This window comes from Anolis carolinensis, chromosome 5 (genome assembly GCF_035594765.1).
Source record: "Anolis carolinensis isolate JA03-04 chromosome 5, rAnoCar3.1.pri, whole genome shotgun sequence".
In the NCBI taxonomy this organism is placed as follows: Eukaryota; Metazoa; Chordata; class Lepidosauria; order Squamata; family Dactyloidae; genus Anolis; species Anolis carolinensis.
The window spans coordinates 179,277,744-179,296,926 of NC_085845.1; the positions used below are offsets into that span (position 1 = coordinate 179,277,744).

At 41.8% G+C, this 19,183-nt stretch overlaps 1 protein-coding gene across 3 annotated transcripts in view; it reads right to left on the reverse strand.

Annotated features, from left to right (window-relative positions):
- txnrd1 (thioredoxin reductase 1) overlaps positions 1-19,183 on the reverse strand; it is an 86,505-nt gene that overhangs the window by 32,491 nt on the left and 34,831 nt on the right. For all 3 annotated transcript variants that reach the window (XM_062983043.1, XM_062983042.1, XM_008110591.3), the window contains 2 exons: positions 12,440-12,549; positions 2,899-3,018 (listed from right to left, as the gene is read on the reverse strand). In XM_062983043.1, coding sequence (XP_062839113.1) covers positions 2,899-3,018; positions 12,440-12,549 — 230 coding nt within the window. The remainder of the gene's footprint in view (positions 1-2,898; positions 3,019-12,439; positions 12,550-19,183) is intronic.

The window sequence follows — 19,183 nt, forward strand, 5'->3', positions numbered from 1 at the left end:
AGTTAAATCAGGAGGCCCAAGAACATGAGACAGGTATGTCACATCACCATGAAGAACACAAATGCAAGTGCCAATGAATTAAAAATCCAATTATAATGGGTGTGTGGCCCATTCCCAGTTACTAATGAATTGGCAAAGCAAAAGCAGAGTATATATAAATACCTAAATAGAGACAATTTATTTCTGTTGTGAGTTAGCCAAGAACAACATAATTCTATTAAGCTCAAGCAGAACTGATAAAATAGCTTTGCATATTTTAACACAGATGCTGCATGCTCAAATCCCTTTAAAAGCATGAAATTTATGGACTTTCAAATGTCGGGGTGAGGATAGGAGGAAAGAAGCTAAGAGCCTGATAAGTTATTTTTCAAATAAACTACAATCATTGTTCCAAGGCTAAAATCATTTTTGTTGATGTAATACTGCAGTGTTTACTTCGGAATATTTTTTATTTTGCCATTATTTAAAAGTTAGTGGTTACTTTAAAGCAGTGATTCCCAAATTCTAGTCCTCCAGGTGTTTTGGGCTTCAACTCCCAGAAGTCTCAGCTGCCTTGGCCAATGACCAGGGATTCTGGGGCTGAAATCCAAAACATCTGGAAGGCCACTACTTTAAACACTACTTTAAAGGAACATCAAAAGGTTACATGCCATTCATATGTGATTAAAAAAATAATGTGTTCACACACTCCATTAAAGGTTCCCAGAAGAATTACACCACAAAATTATATTTGCAATGTGAATTCTTTAGTTATTGCAAAAAAAGAAACTTAACTATAAGGAAACCATCATCCACCATTATGACCAAAGGATTCTGGGAATTATGATATTAAAAACAACCACTCAAGCTTTGCTCGTGGAAACATATCTGTGATAGTTTTGTGTTATCTGTACTCACGATCAACTCTGTCCTGTGCTTAGCTCACAACTAATTTGCCAGAGACCGTAAAAAATACAAATCAAAAAGGGTTTCCACATCTCAAGTAATGCAGGAATTGAGATCTTCATTCTATGTTCCTAGTATGCTGGTTTCATACATTACCATCGGTATATCATCTGAAAAAGCAACAAGCCTCTACCAAAAAGCAACTACATATCTCACCGTCATAATGAAACACAGGCTGTGGAAAAAACCAATTAAATCTCAGCACAAGCCATGAAGAAGTGAAATAATTAGTACCAAAATTACCCTTGGGTATTAGCAGGAATATAATAAAATCTTTATGAAGTACCCTTAAAGCTAAGGGCAAATGCCATTTTCCTCAGCTCCTCAGTTTAATTTTCAAATTTATAAAATGGCACAGATACAAAAGAGCATGTACTTTACATTGAAATGGCCCCAAATCTAATCCATTTGCTCTCTAGGTAACAGTAGGATAGACTTCTGTAAAACTTTGAAAAGTCATTAGGGGTCCTCTAGAGCTCACTGGACTGCAACTTCCAGAACTCCTAGCCAGCATAACCAATGCTAGGAAGCTCCCTTAAGAGTGTATGACTTCCCCAAAGTCAACCAGTGAGTTTTCATAGCAAAGCAGAGATTCTAGCCTAGTTGTAATCCAACACACAAAGTACTATGTCATGCTGGAGGATGACATGGATTCACATTATGGGTGCAGACAATACTGAGAGAACTGACATGATGCTAATGCTCCTAGAAAAGTCTCTAGCACAATGGGTGGGTAACCCAGGATTTCCCCAATGTTTTGGACTACAACAGCCATTGGTCAAGCCAGCTGAATAAATGGGAGCTACAATCCAATCCATGTGAAAGCCATCAGATTCCCTGTGCCAACAGGTTTATAGCCTAACTCACAAATGTGTTCCAAAAAATACTGCCTGAAAGATATGTTCTCTTCCTCTCAGTATAGATAGTATTTATGAATCCCCTCTTTCTGTTTCCCCCCCAATTCATTCTGCTAATTTCCAAGCTGATGATCAACAGTGTCTGCTTTTAAAAATCTACATAATTCATGAGCACATCACTCAGTTGTGCTCCTTCAAAGCTATTACATTTTTCATTTTATTGAACAATAAGAGGGCTAAATGGAAAATACTAAACCCAAAGAACTTTGCACATTTCATGCCTAAGGTTAAGATTTCAGAGAATTATTTATCAGTAGCTATGTTCTGAATTCTAAAATTAATGTATTTTCATTAAAAGTCCTATTAGTAGGGATTTGCTCTGTACTTTGGCAAGGCTAAGGAATTGTGTAACCCCTTCTATAACTGGTTGGACTGCAAATCCCATCATATCTTCAGGCTAGGACTCATGGGAGGCAAAACCCTATCATATCAGAAGGACTAATGCATGCCTTGTAGATATTACAAATAACTGAACATATCATCATAGGTCAGTGGTTTCCAAATCTTGGGCCATGGTCCACTGGTGGTCCCTGATCAAACAAAAGTTGGAAACCACTGCTCCTTCAAATTCAAGACCTCTCCAGATACTTGAGATTTTTTCACTGCTCAGTAAACAGTAAAGAAGTGACATGTATCCATAACAACTCAAATCCAGATGGTGAATCTGAAAGCTTCTGATGAATGATGGAGCTGTATGGACAGAGAAGGCTAAAAATGGTATGCAGTTGTTTCTATCAGCAAGAAAGGCACAGTCCCCTGAACATTAAAACCCTGGAGCAGTTGTGTGATGCATGGAGGAGAGGACTCCCAAAAAAATCCTGATTTAGAAACCACTGGAGAATCAGACATCAATGGAGAAACAAATCTACTCTGGAGTTCAGCCTGAACTTTAAATATACTATCAAAAACACTGAAACCTAAACTCAAAATAGGTTGGATATTGCTTTAAAGGTTTAGAATAAAACCCAGAGCAGATCCAGCACTACACTGACCTGCAAAACCAAGCTTCTTTCATAAGTATTTTTGTTGCTCTTACCTTGGACGCTGCAAGTCCGCCAGAACCCCCTCCAATGACTATCAGATCATAGTCATAAGATGCTCCCTCTGCTCGGCCATTCACATCAAGCAATTTGTGAAGCTTTCCTTCACGGTGTGCCTAACGAAAGCAAACACAGAAAACTGTTCATGAAAAGAATCCTCCACAGATCATAGCAATTACACAAACTGAAGATGAAAGAGAAGCATTTGTATGGTGAGAAAAGAACTCTACAAAGAATGCACATGCAACTGGGGAGTTCGCTTTTTAAGGAAACAAGAAGCTGCTTAAATTCAAAATTAGATAATCGAGCTAAATACTTGCTCTCATCTCCAGATAATGGCATTCCACATATTCAAACAGAAGTGTCTTGCACAACCCATTACCAGGGTAGGTCCAAGACATTTTGCTGGCTGAGGGAAATGACAAAATGACAGCCTCTTCCCTGTGTCACAGAAGGTGGCAAAAAGACATCAGAAGGGGTGGCATCTTCCGTCACACTTAAGGTAATTGTGCTCATTACAGGCCAAGTTCCAACACTTTTATGCCCCTTAATTAAAGAAAATACAGGGGTAAATTTTTATTCTGGCATCCCTCCCTAAAAGGCTTTTCAGTGACATGTAAGTGCAGTGACAGGTCTACGAAGCTAAGGAGGTCTTGTGGTTTTGGCAGCTTGTGGAAAATGAAACAAGTTAAATGTCACATTTTACAGATGTTTCCATTACTGTTGAAAGTTTGTTTTTTGCATAAAACCCCTGACCAAGAATTCAATAAACCAAGAAACGACTGCCTTGTGTTTAACACTTGATGCTTGTTTGTCCCTTGGAGACAGCACTATTACATTTATTCCCAAGGCACATAAGCAGATCAAGCTATGTACATTGTAGAGAGCATTGCATTTTAAATCATGAACATATCATTTAGTAAAAGTAATACAATGAGCATTTATAGCTACATAAACACCCAGCTAGCCACTCCATGATAATATCTTTTTTACAAATATGAACTCCTATACCAAGTACACCCGGAGACTAGCATGATAGCTGGATCTGGTGCTCCTGCCTCCATTTGCTGGCTGATCTTTGGGTGGTAATCTGCAAGATCTTTTGCTCTGAGGATCATCACTGCCTTCAGCTCTCCACAACTTGGCACTATCTATGCACTGTACCACAACCTCCACCATCTTTAGCTAGTCCAAGACAGTGAGTGAGATGGGATATTACAGTCAAAACATCCTGGAATCCAGCCATGGGAGAAATAGGCATCATGTATCCCTCCAGATGTTGCTGAACTGCAGCTCCCAGCATCTCATACTGTTGGCCATATTCAATGAATTAGAATCCAACAACATCTGGAGGTTTGCATGTGTCTCACCCCTGGGCTATGGCATGATATTTTATTGGGGAGATAATATAAGATTGCCATATAATTTTTAAAAATAGACCTAACATTCTGTTTGCTTTGACAAAGCTTCTAGTACTGGGAAACTCTGGTAACAACTTTGCCCGTTCTAATGCCACAAGGGGGAGAAGTAGATGGTTGTACCTAGGAGCTTGAGCAAAAAGCTGGACAAAGGACTGAGAATTAATCAGCTCCTTTTCCTCTCTCCTCTTCTTCTAATAATCTCCCTAAATGGCATTTTGTTTTAAAATCTGTGTATCAAGTTCAGGGAAAGATAGATGCAGTTGCATGCCAAATCTAGTTGAATCTTGTTTTCTCCACTTCTTGCTGCAAACATACTTGTAAGACGCACATATAATAGGTCAGAAGCATTTTATTAGCATTTTGCTGCCTTGCTGGCTATGCCAAGCTATTCCTCATAAATATCCAAACCTTCAAAAATAATTAGAAACCTGACGCCAGTCTCTTGCTTTTAGGTGTGCATTTGCAACAAAGCTTTTCCAGCAGTCGTGCATTGCGGAGCCCTGCATTTTACAAGAGATGCAAGCACAAGGACAGCTTGGGGAACCTACCTTTCTGGATAATAAATCCCTACATTCCTAGACCCCTCCCTCTATTGATCCAATCAGCTGAAAGATTGTTAAGAGCTCTAGTCCAAAAAAGTAACTTCCTTGAATACTGTCATGGTACAGAGATCCCATAAAAAGAGATGTGAGGTCATGATAGCATAGTATGTTTTTTTTCCTGGAAGAGATGGGAAGAATATGACAGGGTTCCAAGGTGCCTGTTGCAAAGGCAATAATTATATGGAAACAGGACCCACTAGCTAATAAAAGGGATCATTTCTGTGGCTTAACAGGAATATTTGCATAAGTATACCCTTGAGACGAACCATGCATGAGACTACTCTTTTGTTGGCATGCGTCTCATTTGAGTTTTGGCTTACAAGCTTGAAATGCAGATGGTGCCATGCTGCACCCACAGGAGAATCTGGCTCCTGGTCCACATTTGTGGACTGGCTGCCATTATTTGGGTTTAATGACAGTCTGGATTCCACAAATGAGTGTTGACAGCTCGGGTCTGGAAAGTGCATCCATTAATCTCCATATCCTGTCAGCTGAAATTTAGTCCCTCTGTTTGAATTAGGCTCACGCTACACTAGGAGCCAAAAAACAAAACAAAACAAAAATGGCCTGATTCATCTATCTGTTTGCATCCGGGGAATGCTCTATGCCCACTGACCATAGTGACAGAAGATGGAAGACATAAGAGTGAATAAAATGGCAACTATAGCACAGACAGAAGGCCCTAGCTTTTGGCAGTGGAGTATTTTATTTATCTGTATGCAAGGTGATCATTTTAAGCATGAAACAAATTATGTCGCCCATATTGTGGTGACACCTTTTATTAGGATAATCAAGATAGCATAAAATTAATTTTGGTAGCTTTGCATGCTAGAATATTGTGGATTTTGGAACGGCCTTTAAAAAGGTAACAAAAAAAAGAGCTATTGGTGGGGAATCACAATAGAAAGAGTGCCAGAGGTGCCAAAACAAAAAAACCAGTGCGATTGTATGAACTGAGCAATGTATTCATTGTTCCCATTATATACAGTGGGACCTAAGCATACACAGGGGGATCTGGAACCAAATCTCAAACAAGAGTTTGCTGTAGATCTTCAATTGCTTTTTATTTCCAGTCGTTTGATAACAATTACTATACAGCTGAACTTTTTCTTCCTGTTTAAAACTGTCTGTAAAGATGGGGTGTGTGAAAGATGAGGACAGGGGAAACCTGGGGGTGCATTGTGTTTGTGTGAACAGGCTAGAAACATTTTCTGACTAAAGATGCTAGGCTGAACATAGGCTTTGGAGTCACCCTTGTTCTTTAACTCTTTGTGTTTGTCACATACCCAAAGCATTCCTGAATTACGGTACTACTTAGCAAATGCTTCCACTGGTGATGTGAGGAGAAAAAACTATAAGGTTCTGCTATCTTGCAGTAAAGTTATTATGTGCCTTCAAAGTGATTTCAATTTTTGTTAAACTCATAGGATTTTCTTAACCAGAGAGTGTATACCTTGTCCAAAGTCATGCAGCAAGTCTCCATGGTTGTTCAGATATTGGAATGCTAATCTCTTAGAGTCAACCATGGCTTGACTTCTGCAATGCATCGTACGTTGGGCTATCTCTGTACAATGTTCAGAAACTCCAATTAATTCTAAATGTGGCAAACAGATTGGTTATTTGGTACACCCAGGAGGAAGAACATAATACTAATACCACATTAAAATCACTCCACTGGTTGCCAATTAGTTTTTGGGCAAAGTACTAAATGTTGGTTAAATTCATACATGATTTGATCTAGGTTAACCCCTCCTGTACAATTCGCCCCACACACTCAGGTACTCTGGTGAACATTTACTTCAACCAGGCAGGCCTAGACTGGCAACAATCAGTCAAAAATCCTTTCTGTCAGTCTCCCTAGACTGTGGAATAACCTGCTAGAAGAGATTCAACGGCTAAGCAAGCTGTCAGAATTCAAAACATAATGAAATACCTATCTCTTCCGGCAGGCCTGCGCAATTTTAAACTATGAATTGTAAATTGACATTTTTATATGTATGGATGACTATTGTGTAATGGTGTGTGTCTTAATCTAATGTTTCTGTGTTTAAAATCTATGTATTGTAAATGGTTGGATGCATTTTTAGATATATATTGTATTTTCATTTATGTTGTATCCTGCCTAGATTCTTGGGTAAAGATGAATAAGATATAAAGGGGGGTAGTACTCCAACACTTAAACAACTACCGTACACTATGTTGATTCTCAGTATAGAACAACCAAGGTTTAATAAAGGGCTGGGAAAAGCTTGATTCTCTAGAGCAAATCTTTCTAAACTGTGTGTCAGGGTACACTAGTGTGTCACCTGTAATCCACAGCTGTGTCACCTGAAAAATGGTCCACACCCCACCCCAACCCCACCAACAAAGGCAGTGCTGAGTGGAGGAAGGGCATCTAGTCCAACCCCCTTCAGCCAGGCAGGAAGATACAGTCAATGCCCCCAAAACAGATGGCCATCCAGCCTCAGTTCAAAAACATTCAGAGGTGACTCCACTCGACTCTAGAGGGTCTAGAAAGCGTGTCACCAATATAAAAAGCTTGGGAAGCTCTGTTCTAGAATCTAGATGTTGTTAAACCGCAACTTCCACAAGTCTTCAGAAGATGGCTGGAAATTATCAGAATTGAAATTAAAACAGTACCTAATGAGACATAAAGGGAATGACAGAAACACTCTGTCTGGATACTCTGCCAGATTGGGAACCACAAGGCCAATCTGACCACCTTCTTCCTTTCTAATATTGAGGCAAGATTAATCTGCAAATAATGTATATTATTCCATTACGTTAACTAAATACAGAACTATAACTTTATAAGCTCATTTAAAAGCAATTCCCCAAAACTGGGGATGAAAACACACTATATGTGTCAAGTAAGAGCTGCTACAACTTTCTACAATGCAATCAAAGAAATTACCTTGCTTTTTTCCAGCAGGAAGTGCCTCCCACAATAATAGCAACTCCACATGATATACATATTGCAACATACAGGCTTTTCAGAGTCTTGGGTGTAAATACTTCTCAACTACCTGTGCTCAATGTGACTGTATTCATGCATAGTAATATGAGCTACACCTGTACAGCCCAACAGGTAAACAATGCCTGTGACCGACTGCATATAATAGAAGATGCTACTTTTTCTGATATGCTTTTCATTTTGTTTATGATGCTGTCTGTGTTTCAACAATGTAACTTTCCTGTTTTTAGTACAAGCTTCAGAATTCTGTAATCCAAAATATTCCAAATTCAAAGGAGAAAGTAGACAAAGGGAATAGGGGGGAAATGACCTTCCTATTCACGTGTCTTTTAGTAAAGGGATATCAAGCTGGTGTGTGCTCTACTCCTTCATTAACACTTGAAGAAAAAATACTCTTAAAACTTTTTTGAAAAGCTCAACTGCCTTTAAACTTGATGTGCTGTAAAAAACTTGCTGGTAACTGCCTTGGATCCCAGTTCTAGAAGAACAGCATGGCATACATCAAGGATAATATAGATGATGATGCTAAACCAATGGTTCCCAAACTTATTTGGCCTACCGCTCTCTTTCCAGAAAAAATATTACTCAGTGCCCCCTGGAATGGGGGTGTGGCTTAGAGGGGTGGGTGTGGCTCCTGCTCAAGGGGCGGGGCGGAGCCTCTCCCCTAGTCCAAGATGCAGGGCTGGGAGGAGAAGGTGGGCAGGGCCACGAATGGGCGGCCAGGACTGGGATGGGCGGAGTTACGAGCTCTGAGGTGGGGCGCCTGCCAGGTCACAGGGGGCAGGACTAGAGGAGTTCTAACAAGTGCCTCAGGGGAGCTATACAGAGACTCAGCCCTGTCTCGTGCATTTGGGAAGAGGCCTCACCCCCGCCCCTATCCCCGCCCTTTAGTCCTAAAAGGCCTCTCGGGAGAGGCTCAGCCCTGTCTCCTGCTCTTGGGAAGAGGCCCTGCCCCCGCCCCCAGCCCCGCCCTTTAGTCCTAAAAGGTCTCTCAGGAGAGGCTCAGCCTGCCTCGGGCTCTTGGAAGGAGGCCCCGCCCCCGCCCCCTTCCCTAGCTCCGCCCTCTGTGTTCCAACAAGCGCCTCAAGAGACGTATAGATTCTCAGCCCTGTCTTGGGCTCTTGGGAAGAAGCCACGCCCACTCTAGCTCCGCCCCCTGTGTCCTAACAGGCGCCTCAGGTGCTCAGCCCTGTCTCCGGCACTTGGGAAGAGGCCCCGCCCATCCCCTGGCCCCACCCCCATCTCCTAATAGGTGCCAGCACCGCCCCCTGGATCGCTGCAGCGCCCACCAGGGGGCGGTAGCGTCCACTTTGGGAATCACTGTGCTAAACTATCATTGTAACTGAGACCTTTTTAATGAAATTGCAAAATATTATCTTTTCCCTTCCCAACTCCCCCAAGGCCTGGGTGTTCAAACATTGTTCACAAACCCCAGACAGAGAAGCACAGCCAAACTACCCTCCTGAGTAAGCGTTCGCTGAAATGAGTAGGTCTTGCACCTAAGAAAGTGTATAAAGGACTACAGCATCAAAGAGGTTTTGAACTCTTAAAGCAGTCCTGCTTTTGAACTCTTAAGGCAGGACACTGGAATCACAAAGCCATCCAGATGTTGTACTATAACTTCCAGCAGCCCTGGTCAACACAGCCAGTAAGGAATGTTGGGAGTTGCAGTCCAACATCATCTGGTGGACCATGAGTTTTCCATCCCAGTAAACTATAACCTTATCTTTCACTCCCTCTAGAAACAATCAGAATGACTCAAAGATGATCTGGATACAGCAGACATCTGCAAACTTTGATCCTCCAGGTGTTTTGGACTTCAACTCCTACAATTCCTAACACCCAGTTAGCTGGATGAGAATTCTTGGAGTTGAAGTCCAAAACACATGGAAGGCCGAAGTTTGCTCATGCCTGTGATACATTACTGTAAAGCACTGTACAAAGGATGGATTGTCTTTGATAAAGGTTTGAAAACTTCAACTGATCCAAAGACCTGCAGCAAGATAGCTACATGGGGAACACACAACTCCCTTGTGACAGGCCACTAGCTACAGGTCCATTTCCAAGCACAATTTGAAGTACTGGTTATGACCTGTAAAACTTCACACACAGGTCTGGTCTAAGGTATTTGAAAGACCATGTTCTCTGAGAAGTGAAGCCTGGCAACTTCCCCACTTTCTTTTCACAGACAAGTTCAGAGAGCCCTTGGTATACTATCCACTCAAGTTTGGTTTCAAGACCCTGAATAGACACCAACATGTTATGTTCAACTCCTATTATTATATAATAACATAAAGATGATGTCCCTTTATACAAAATGGCAACAGGGAGGTTTCCTTGGGAGAGTGCAATATTCTCAAGCCATGGATGCACACTGTAAAAACGTTTCTATTCTGATAGGTATTCAAGCAGTGACACTCAAAAAGGCTCATCTTATACAACACACATGATATGGCCAGTTGTTGTGCTGGTGTGTGTCTAATGGCACATGGTTTAACCTGGTCTGAATTAATTTCATAGCCCGGTGGTGCAGTGGGTTAAACCACTGAGCAGCTGAACTTGTTGACTGAAAGATTGGCAGTTTGAATCTGGGCAATGAGGTGAGCCCCCGCTGTCAGCCCCAGCTTCTGCCAACCTAACAGTTCGAAGACATGCAAATGTAAGTAGATCAATAGGTACTGCTCTGGCGGAAAGGTAACGGTGCTCCATGCAGTCATGCTGGTCGCATGACCTTGGAGGTGTCTACGGACAACGCCGGCTCTTCAGCTTAGAAATGGAGATGAGCTCCACCTCTCAGAGTCGGACAGAACCGACTTAATGTTAGGGAAAAACCTTTACCTTTACTACTAATGGTTTTTCACTTTTGGATTTCGTGGGGTTTTTTTTAATGACTCTCTTTTTAACTATTGCAAACTCTTTTGAGTCCCAATCTGGGGGAAAGACATTAGAAATTAAAAAGAATAGAAATTAATTAATAGCATTTTCTATCGTCTCTTAGGTGGTGGCAAAACTATACAGGTACAGTAGTTACAAGTCCCAAAAAGAGGAAATGTTCAGTTATGTATACACTACTGCAGGGGTCCCCAAACTAAGGCCCGGGGGCCGGATGCAGCCCTCCAAGGTCATTTACCTGGCCCCGGCCCTCAGTTTTATAATATAATATATTGTATATACATATAATATTGATAATAATATTATAATGTAATACAATATAACACTAATAATAATAATCCAATACAATAGTATTAATTATATATTATATATTACTAATAATATTACAGTATAGTGGTATAGTTCAATATAGTAATCTATAATGCTAATAGTATGCTATGCTAATAATATAACATATTGTATGTACATATAATTTGTAAACCACTCTGAGTCCCCTTTGGGGTGAGAAGGGTGTGATACAAATGTAGTAAATAAATATAGTAAATAAATAAATAAATTTTAGACTTAGGCTCGCCCAAAGTCTGAAATGACTTGAAGGCACACAACAACAACAACAACAACAACCCTAATTAACTTGACTATCTCATTGGCCATAAGCAGGCCCACAATTCCCATTGAAATCCTGATAAATGTATGTTGGTTAAAATTGTTTTTATTTTTAAATATTGTATTGCTCTTTCATTGTTATTTCATTGTTGTTGTTGTTGTTTTTGCACTACAAATAAGACATGTGTAGTGTACATTGGAATTTTTCAAATGATAATTTGGCCCCTCAACAGTTTGAAGGATTGTGGACTGGCCCTCTGCATAAAAAGTTTGGGGACCCCTGCACTACTGTATTATGAATATTCTGATTCTGATTTAATATTATTATTTTGAAGAGGTATCTCTTTCGGCAGGTCTACCCAGTCAATTTTGAACTGTGAATTATTGCCTGCCTTTTATTGGTGTTGGTATTGTGCTGGCCCGTTTATGTTGGATAAGTGAGACTCTACTGTAATAGCATTTTCTAGCGTCTCCTAGGTGGAGGCACAGTTAACTAACTATACAGGTATATTAAAAACACAAGCTATTGTACAACAATATTATGATACGGGTTGAGTATCCCTTATCGAGAACTCTGAAACACTCCAAAATCTGAAGCTGTCCATATGGGTGGCAGAGGTAATGATCCCTTGGCCTTCTGATGGTTCAGTGCAGCCCAACTTTTTTTTATGCACCAAATAACTAAAGAAATGTTTAAAAGTACTTTCCAGCTAGATGTAGATGAGACATGGAGGAATGTTATGTTTAGACTTGGGTCCCACCTTTAAGATCTCTCTAAGGTGTATATAGGCAAACTTGGGCCCTGCAGGTGTTTTGGACTTCAACTCCCACCATTCCTAACAGCCTCAGGCCCTTTCCTTTCCCCCCTCAGCCGCTTAAGCGGCTGAGGGGGGAAAGGAAAGGGCCTGAGGCTGTTAGGAATGGTGGGAGTTGAAGTCCAAAACACCCGGAGGGCCCAAGTTGGCCCATGCCTGATATACAATGCTAAACTTCACCAAACTCCAGCTGCCAGGATCCCAAGGCATTGAGCCTCCCTGCCTACCTTGGCGGTCTTGTCGTAGCCTCCGAGGGTCTCCTTCCGGACGAAGACCACGGGCAGGGAGGGCTCCATCGCTAGACTCAACACGGCGGCTTTCAGCTCCGGCTCATTTTCTGCCAAAGAGAAGGGAAAGAAGGGAGGAAGGAGGCGAGGATGACGCGGGCGCCGGGGCTCCTCCTTTTATGAAGAAGGGCTCTTGTCCCGGAGGAGGAGAAAGAGGAGGAAACTGGACGGGACCAGCCTCTTCTTCTTCTTTTTCCTCTTCTGGGACGCCCCACCCACCCACGTTTCCCCTCCGCCGTAAGCATGACTTGCTCTTTCCGCCTTTCCACGCCTTCGCTCGGGACGGAAAGAAACCCCAAGCCTCCAAGGCTGCGTCTACACCACTTGTTTGACACCACTTTAATGCCACGGCGCAGGGCTATGGAATCAAGGAGTTGTCCGTTAGATTCAGAGTTGGAAGTGACCGCATAGGCCAACCCCTTGCCATGCAGGAAAAGCACACGCAAAGCACCCCCGACAGATAACCACCCAACTGCAACATTAACGCTGACTTCCAACTGACAAAGGACTCTTGTCACACCCTGGACTCTCCACAGATACAGTAGAGTCTCACTTATCCAACATAAACGGGCCGGCAGAACGTTGGATAAGTGAATACGTTGGATAATAAGGAGAGATTAAGAAAAAGCCTATTAAACATCAAAATAGGTTATGATTTTACAAATTAAGCACCACAACATCATGTTATACAACAAATTTGATAGAGAAAGTAGCTTATTACACATTAATGTTATGTAGTAATTACTGTATTTACAAATTTCGCACCAAAATATGATATATTGCAAACATTGACTACAAAAATGTGTTGGATAATCCAGAACGTTGGATAAGCGAGTGTTGGATAAATGAGACTCTACTGTATATATTTACCTTCCTTGCCTAGTCTCTCCATGCCTCACAACCTCTGAGGATGCCTGCCATAGATGTGGGCGAAACGTCAGGAGAGAATACTTCTGGAACATGGCCACACAGCCCGAAAGACATACAACAACCCCACCCAACCTCTGTTTACAAGCCTCCATAGACGGAGCTTCCACCACATCCCTAAGCACTTCTGAGCAGCTCGTACAGTCAGAAAGTTCTTCCTAACATTCAGGTGGAATTTCCCGGGCTGTATGGCCATGTTCTAGAAGCATTCTCTCCTGACGTTTTACCCTCATCTGTGGCATCTAAGTTAGTCGGAAACTAGGCAGGTTGGGTTTTATATATCTGTGGAAGGTCCAGGGTGGGAGAAAGAACTTTTGTCTGTTGGAGGCAAGTGTGAATGTTGCAATTAAATACCTTGATTAGCATTGAAAAGCCTTGCAGCTTCAAAGCCTGACTGATTCCTGCCTGGGGGGATCCTTTGTTGGGCGGTGTGATTAGCTGGCCCTGTCTGGAATTCCTGTTTAGTGAGTGTTGTTCTTTATTTACTGTCCTGATTTTAGAGTTTTGTTAATACCGGTAGCCAGATTTTGTTGATTTTCATGGTTTCCTCCTTTCTGTTGAAATTGTCCACATGCTTGTGGATTTCAATGGCTTCTCTGTGTGGTCTGGCATGGTGGTTGAAAGAGTTGGAAGAGACCATATGGGCCATCCAGTCCAACCCCCTCCCATGCAGGAAAAGCACAAAGCACCTCACACAGATGGCCATCCAGCCTCTGTTTACAAGCCTCCATAGATGGAGCTTCCACCACATTCTGAGACACTGCTGAACAGTTCTCACAGTCAGGAAGTTCTTCTTAATGTTCAGGTGGAATCTCCTTTCTTGTAGTTTGAGCCCATTGCTCCAAGTCCTGGTTTCTAGGGCAGCTGAAACAATCCTGCTCCCTCTTCCTTATGACATCCTTTCACATATTTATACATGGCTATCATGTCTTCTCTCAACCTTCTAGTCACCTTCCTAAGCTTGTCCATATCTGTTGAAGTGGTATCAAACTACATTCATTCTACAGGTGTAGATGCAACTCAGGTTTGGGTTTAAATAACAACAACATGTAGAATTGATGCACTTTAACTGCTATGGCCCCATGCTGTGAAATCCTGAGAGTTGTAGTTTTACATGCATGCTACCCCTCTATTCTGCCTTGGTCAGACCACCCCTGGAATACTGTGTCCAATTCTGGACAGCGCAATTGAAGGGGGATGCCGACAAGCTAGAATGTGTCCAAAGGAGGGTGACTAAAATGATCAAGGGTCTGGAGAACAAGCTCTATGAGGAGCGGCTTAAAGAGCTGGGCATGTTTAGCCGGCAGAAGAGAAGGCTGAGAGGAGACATGATGGCCATATATAAATATGTGAAGGAAAGTCATAGGGAGGAGGGAGCAAGCTTGTTTTCTGCTGCCCTAGAGACCAGGATGTGGAACAATGACTTTAAACTACAGGAAAGAAGATTCCACCTCAACATTAGGAAGAACTTCCTCACTGTGAGAGCTGTTCAGCAGTGGAACTCTCTGCCTTGGAGTGTAGAGGAGGTTCCTTCTTTGGAAGCTTTTAAACAGAAGCTGGATGGCCATCTGTCAGGAGTGCTTTGAATGCAATTTTCCTGCTTCTTGGCATGGGGTTGGACTGGATGGCCCACAAGGTCTCTTCCAACTCTATGATTCTATTATTCTACAAGGTTTTGAGGCTTCTCTGCCAAAGAGTGCTAGTGCTTCACCAAACTACAACTCTCAGCATTCCCTAGCATGGAGCCATAGCAGTCAAAACAGGGTCAAACTGCAGTGTAGATGCACCCCCAGCAAAATGTCTTAGGCTTGGATGCAACCCTACAACATACATCTCTTAAGCCAACTTAAACTCTTCCAGACTTTACATTTTTGCTCTGAAAAAGATCCCAGTGAGTTTGATGGGACCTAAAGAGCATAAAAGCATGGCCTCTGTTCAGAAAAAATGCCCTGGATTTTGGGTGTGTTTAAGGCAATCAGGGCTTTGTCTACTGGGGGGAAATCACACAAACTGATTTCTAAAAACTAAGATTTCATGGCATGATTTATATTATCTCTTCTGGGGAAGATTATTATTTCCTCATCTGACTACAAACCCCATCAGGCCCAGCCAGCACAGCAATGGGGAGGTGCGGGAAGCTGTAGTCAATAACATTGGGAGGACTATGTGATTCCAAGAATGTTTATGGATTTCCCCCATCCCTTCCTAACACATTAAATACCCTGTAATAGCCTCACGGAGCTTAGTGGGATTTACTCCTGAATAAACATAGCCAGCATTGCATTATGAGGAGCATAACTATGGCAGCAGGAAATTTCTGCTTGGCCTTTTGCATCTCATTGCAGAGAAAATGGTAGCCTACCTACCCAGGCCAACCTCATCCTGCTTCACTGAAGATCACAGAAACAAGTTGGAAGAGACCTCCAAGGGTCATCCAGTCCAACCCCATTCTGTCATGCAATACACAATCAAAGCACTCCCAACTAATGGCCATCCAGCCTTTATTTATAATCCTCAAGAGAAAGAGACTCCACCACGCTCCAAGGTGGCATATTCAAGTGTCAAACAGCTCCAGCCACCAGGAAGTTCTTCCTAATGATAGGTGGAATCTCTTTTCCTGTAGCTTGAATCCATTGCTCTGTTTTTGGAGCAGGAGAAAGTAGGACATTGTCCTGAATTACCCTGGATCAGCCCAATTTGGCCATCACAGAGAGCTGATCCACATCTATACCAGCTTAAGTAGGCAATATAGATGGAGACTGGGAGGTGAAGCACTGTGTTCAAACTACAAGGAAAGAGATTCCACATAAACATTAAGAAAAACTTCCCTGGCAACTGGCATTCTTCACCTTTCATTCCATATGCATGCCAGATCTCTGGACCAGTTCACCTGCATCATTACAGATTTGCTTCTCCTGTAATTCTCTGGAAAGCTGTTTAGAGAATGATTTTTGGGACATCACCTCTTTCCTTTCCAGCAAACGGCCTCAGGGCAAGGAGGGCTACAGCTTACAGGTTGATAATAACAGGCTTCTCATACAGATTTATATGACAGGTTCTCTGTTTCTTCAAGAGGCCTGGAGGTCAGGTATTCCTCCTTCCTGGCAATTTGATCTGTTTAGAAGGAAGGCCACAAAAACTTGCTGAGAGCTGTCACTGGGTAATGGCTTGAGCATTAGCCTGCAATTCTGGAGCACAGAGTTTGAATGACACTCAGTCATGGAAACCCACTAGGTGACTTTAGGCAAGTCACACTCTCTCAGCCTCAGAGAAAGACAAAGGCAATCTCTCTCTCTGAAGAGATCTTGCCAGAAAAACCTCAAAACCTTTGGGTTGTTATAAGACAAACACAACTTTAAGAGACCAAACAACAGCACTCTTGCCTAGAGATAACCCACAAAAACTGGACATTTAGACAACAAGGACAAAATCTGGTTGTTAGTGTGATGTTTCAACAGAACTCAAAAGGTGAAAGAAACAGAACTGTATCAGAAGAGGCTCAAGGGATCTTAAATTTTGACAGATTTGCTGGAATACACATTTTGGGGGATGTGAAGATTTATGAAGTGTTGTTCTCAGTATATCAAACATACACAGGATACAATAGAGACAATTATAAACAGCAAGGTGTATTATGTTTTCAGAGAAAGATAAAATACGTATAAGAAAAAAGCACAGATAACAAATAGTAGTAAGTAACACAATCACACCTACAGCTTTGCTATACTAACTGTACTAACTATAGTAACATATGGATGTTTGTATGCCTTCAGGACACTTTATGGAGATGTATGGCAACTCCATGAATTTCATTGGGTTTATGCTTTTTAGGTAAAGTGGTTTTGCCAGTTTCTTCCTCTGAAATATAGCCAACAGCGCTTAAAATTCATTGGTGGCCTCCCATCCAATTATCAACAAGAGGCAACTAGCGCAGATGGAATTGGTGCCTTTGAAGTATTTTGGCCTTGAACATCTGCAGTGAAAGTGGGGGGGAAACCCTCTGACAATCTCAGAATAGTATCTTTCTTAAATTCTTTGTTGACAAACAATGGTGCCCAGGTATGGAACAACACACTCCATAAGAACTGAACGCTCACCCACTGTTTTTTTAATGTTGCCATTTTCATAGCAAATTTGGATTCATTTATGTGCCAGAACAGAAACAGATCTGTAAACCACAGCACACAAATCTTCCTTCTTGATTTCTCTAGAGTGATGTTTGTCAATTGTAGCATGAAAGTTGAATTGTATTATCCTATGGGATTTCCTCCCAAGAAGAATTTCTAAAGCTCATCTGTTCTCCCTGTTTTTTCAATGAAATATTTTATGGTGTTTGCTGCCAATGAATAAGATTGGTTTTTTATTATAATTCATTTTATTTACTGTTGTCTATGTAAATTGTTTTATATGTGTGTTTCATTGTACTGTCTCAGAAGGCAGCTATGGAAATGAATACCAGGAAGAGAGGGGGGGGGGGAGACTAGGAAGACAAAGAAGACAAGAATGATTACAGGGATATCTGTTGCACCAGCAATGTAATTTGTTTGGCACTATGTACATCTTTTTGCTTGCCGAGATATTTGATCTTCATTTAACTGGTTTATGGATTCTCCTGACTGTTTATTGGGAGCCAGTGAGCTGCTGTGGTCTGAACACTGGACTGTAACTCTGGAGACCAAGGTTCGAAACTTTGCTCAGCTATGGAAAGCCACTGGATTACCTTAGGCACACTCTTTCAGCCTCAAAGAGGAGAAGGCAAACCCCATCTGAACAAATCTTGCCAATCACAGTGTTGCCAATAGTCAGAAATAACTTTAAGGTATACAAAAACATCAACTAGTGATCATGTCACCTTACTGGATCATTTAACATGGTGTCATTTAAATCCCTTTTCTGTTTGTTTTGATTTTAGCTTGTTTCCCTGAGATAAAAGGGACTTACTTTAAAAAAACAATTTAGGTCAGGATAAAGCTGTTGTATTCAGATGCTCTATTGAAGGCCTTATCTAAACAGTTTTAGTGTTCTTGAAAAGAATCGTTTTCAAGTACCTTGACTTAAATAAACACTTCATCTTTTGCTATCTGCATCCCAGAAATCACAGAGTAAATGTACACACAAGACGCCAAAGACTGTAACAAACATGCTTTTGCATTGCCACTCCCTTTTGTTCTGGGAAAACTGCCAGCTACAGCATGACGAAGCAGAAAGACAAAGGTTTTGTTCATTATCAAGGCAGAGCTCTAAAGAAGTGTGATTTCTCTCATGCTGCAGGCATGGCAAGAGCAATCCCTTTTCCAGAGATGGGAAAATATTAAAACTTTTGGGGCTACAGCTCCATGGCTGTTCGGAACTCTAGAGTACAAAATGACAACTTTTTCCAAGCTCTGGACTCTTCCCTGCTGTCTTTCCCACTTTGCAGATGCTCACCCCACTCCCCGGATTCGAACCACCAACCTTTCAGTCAGCACTCCTGTCAGCACAAGGGTTTAACCCAGTGCGCCACCAGGTGCTCCATGCTGTGTGTTAAAGAAATAATATTCATCTCTCACTTTTTGTACATCATCCCACAGCTCTTACTAGGAACAAGCAACACTAGTCCAATAAACTGTAACCCTCAGGTCTCCTGAACGGTGGCTCCCAACCTGTGCTCCATGAAGCCCTAGGATCTCCATGTGCACTTCCCAGGGGCTCTGCATCTGCTCCAGGAAAATAAATAAAAATTGAATGCAATTAAAGAATAAGAAACAAAAAGTATAA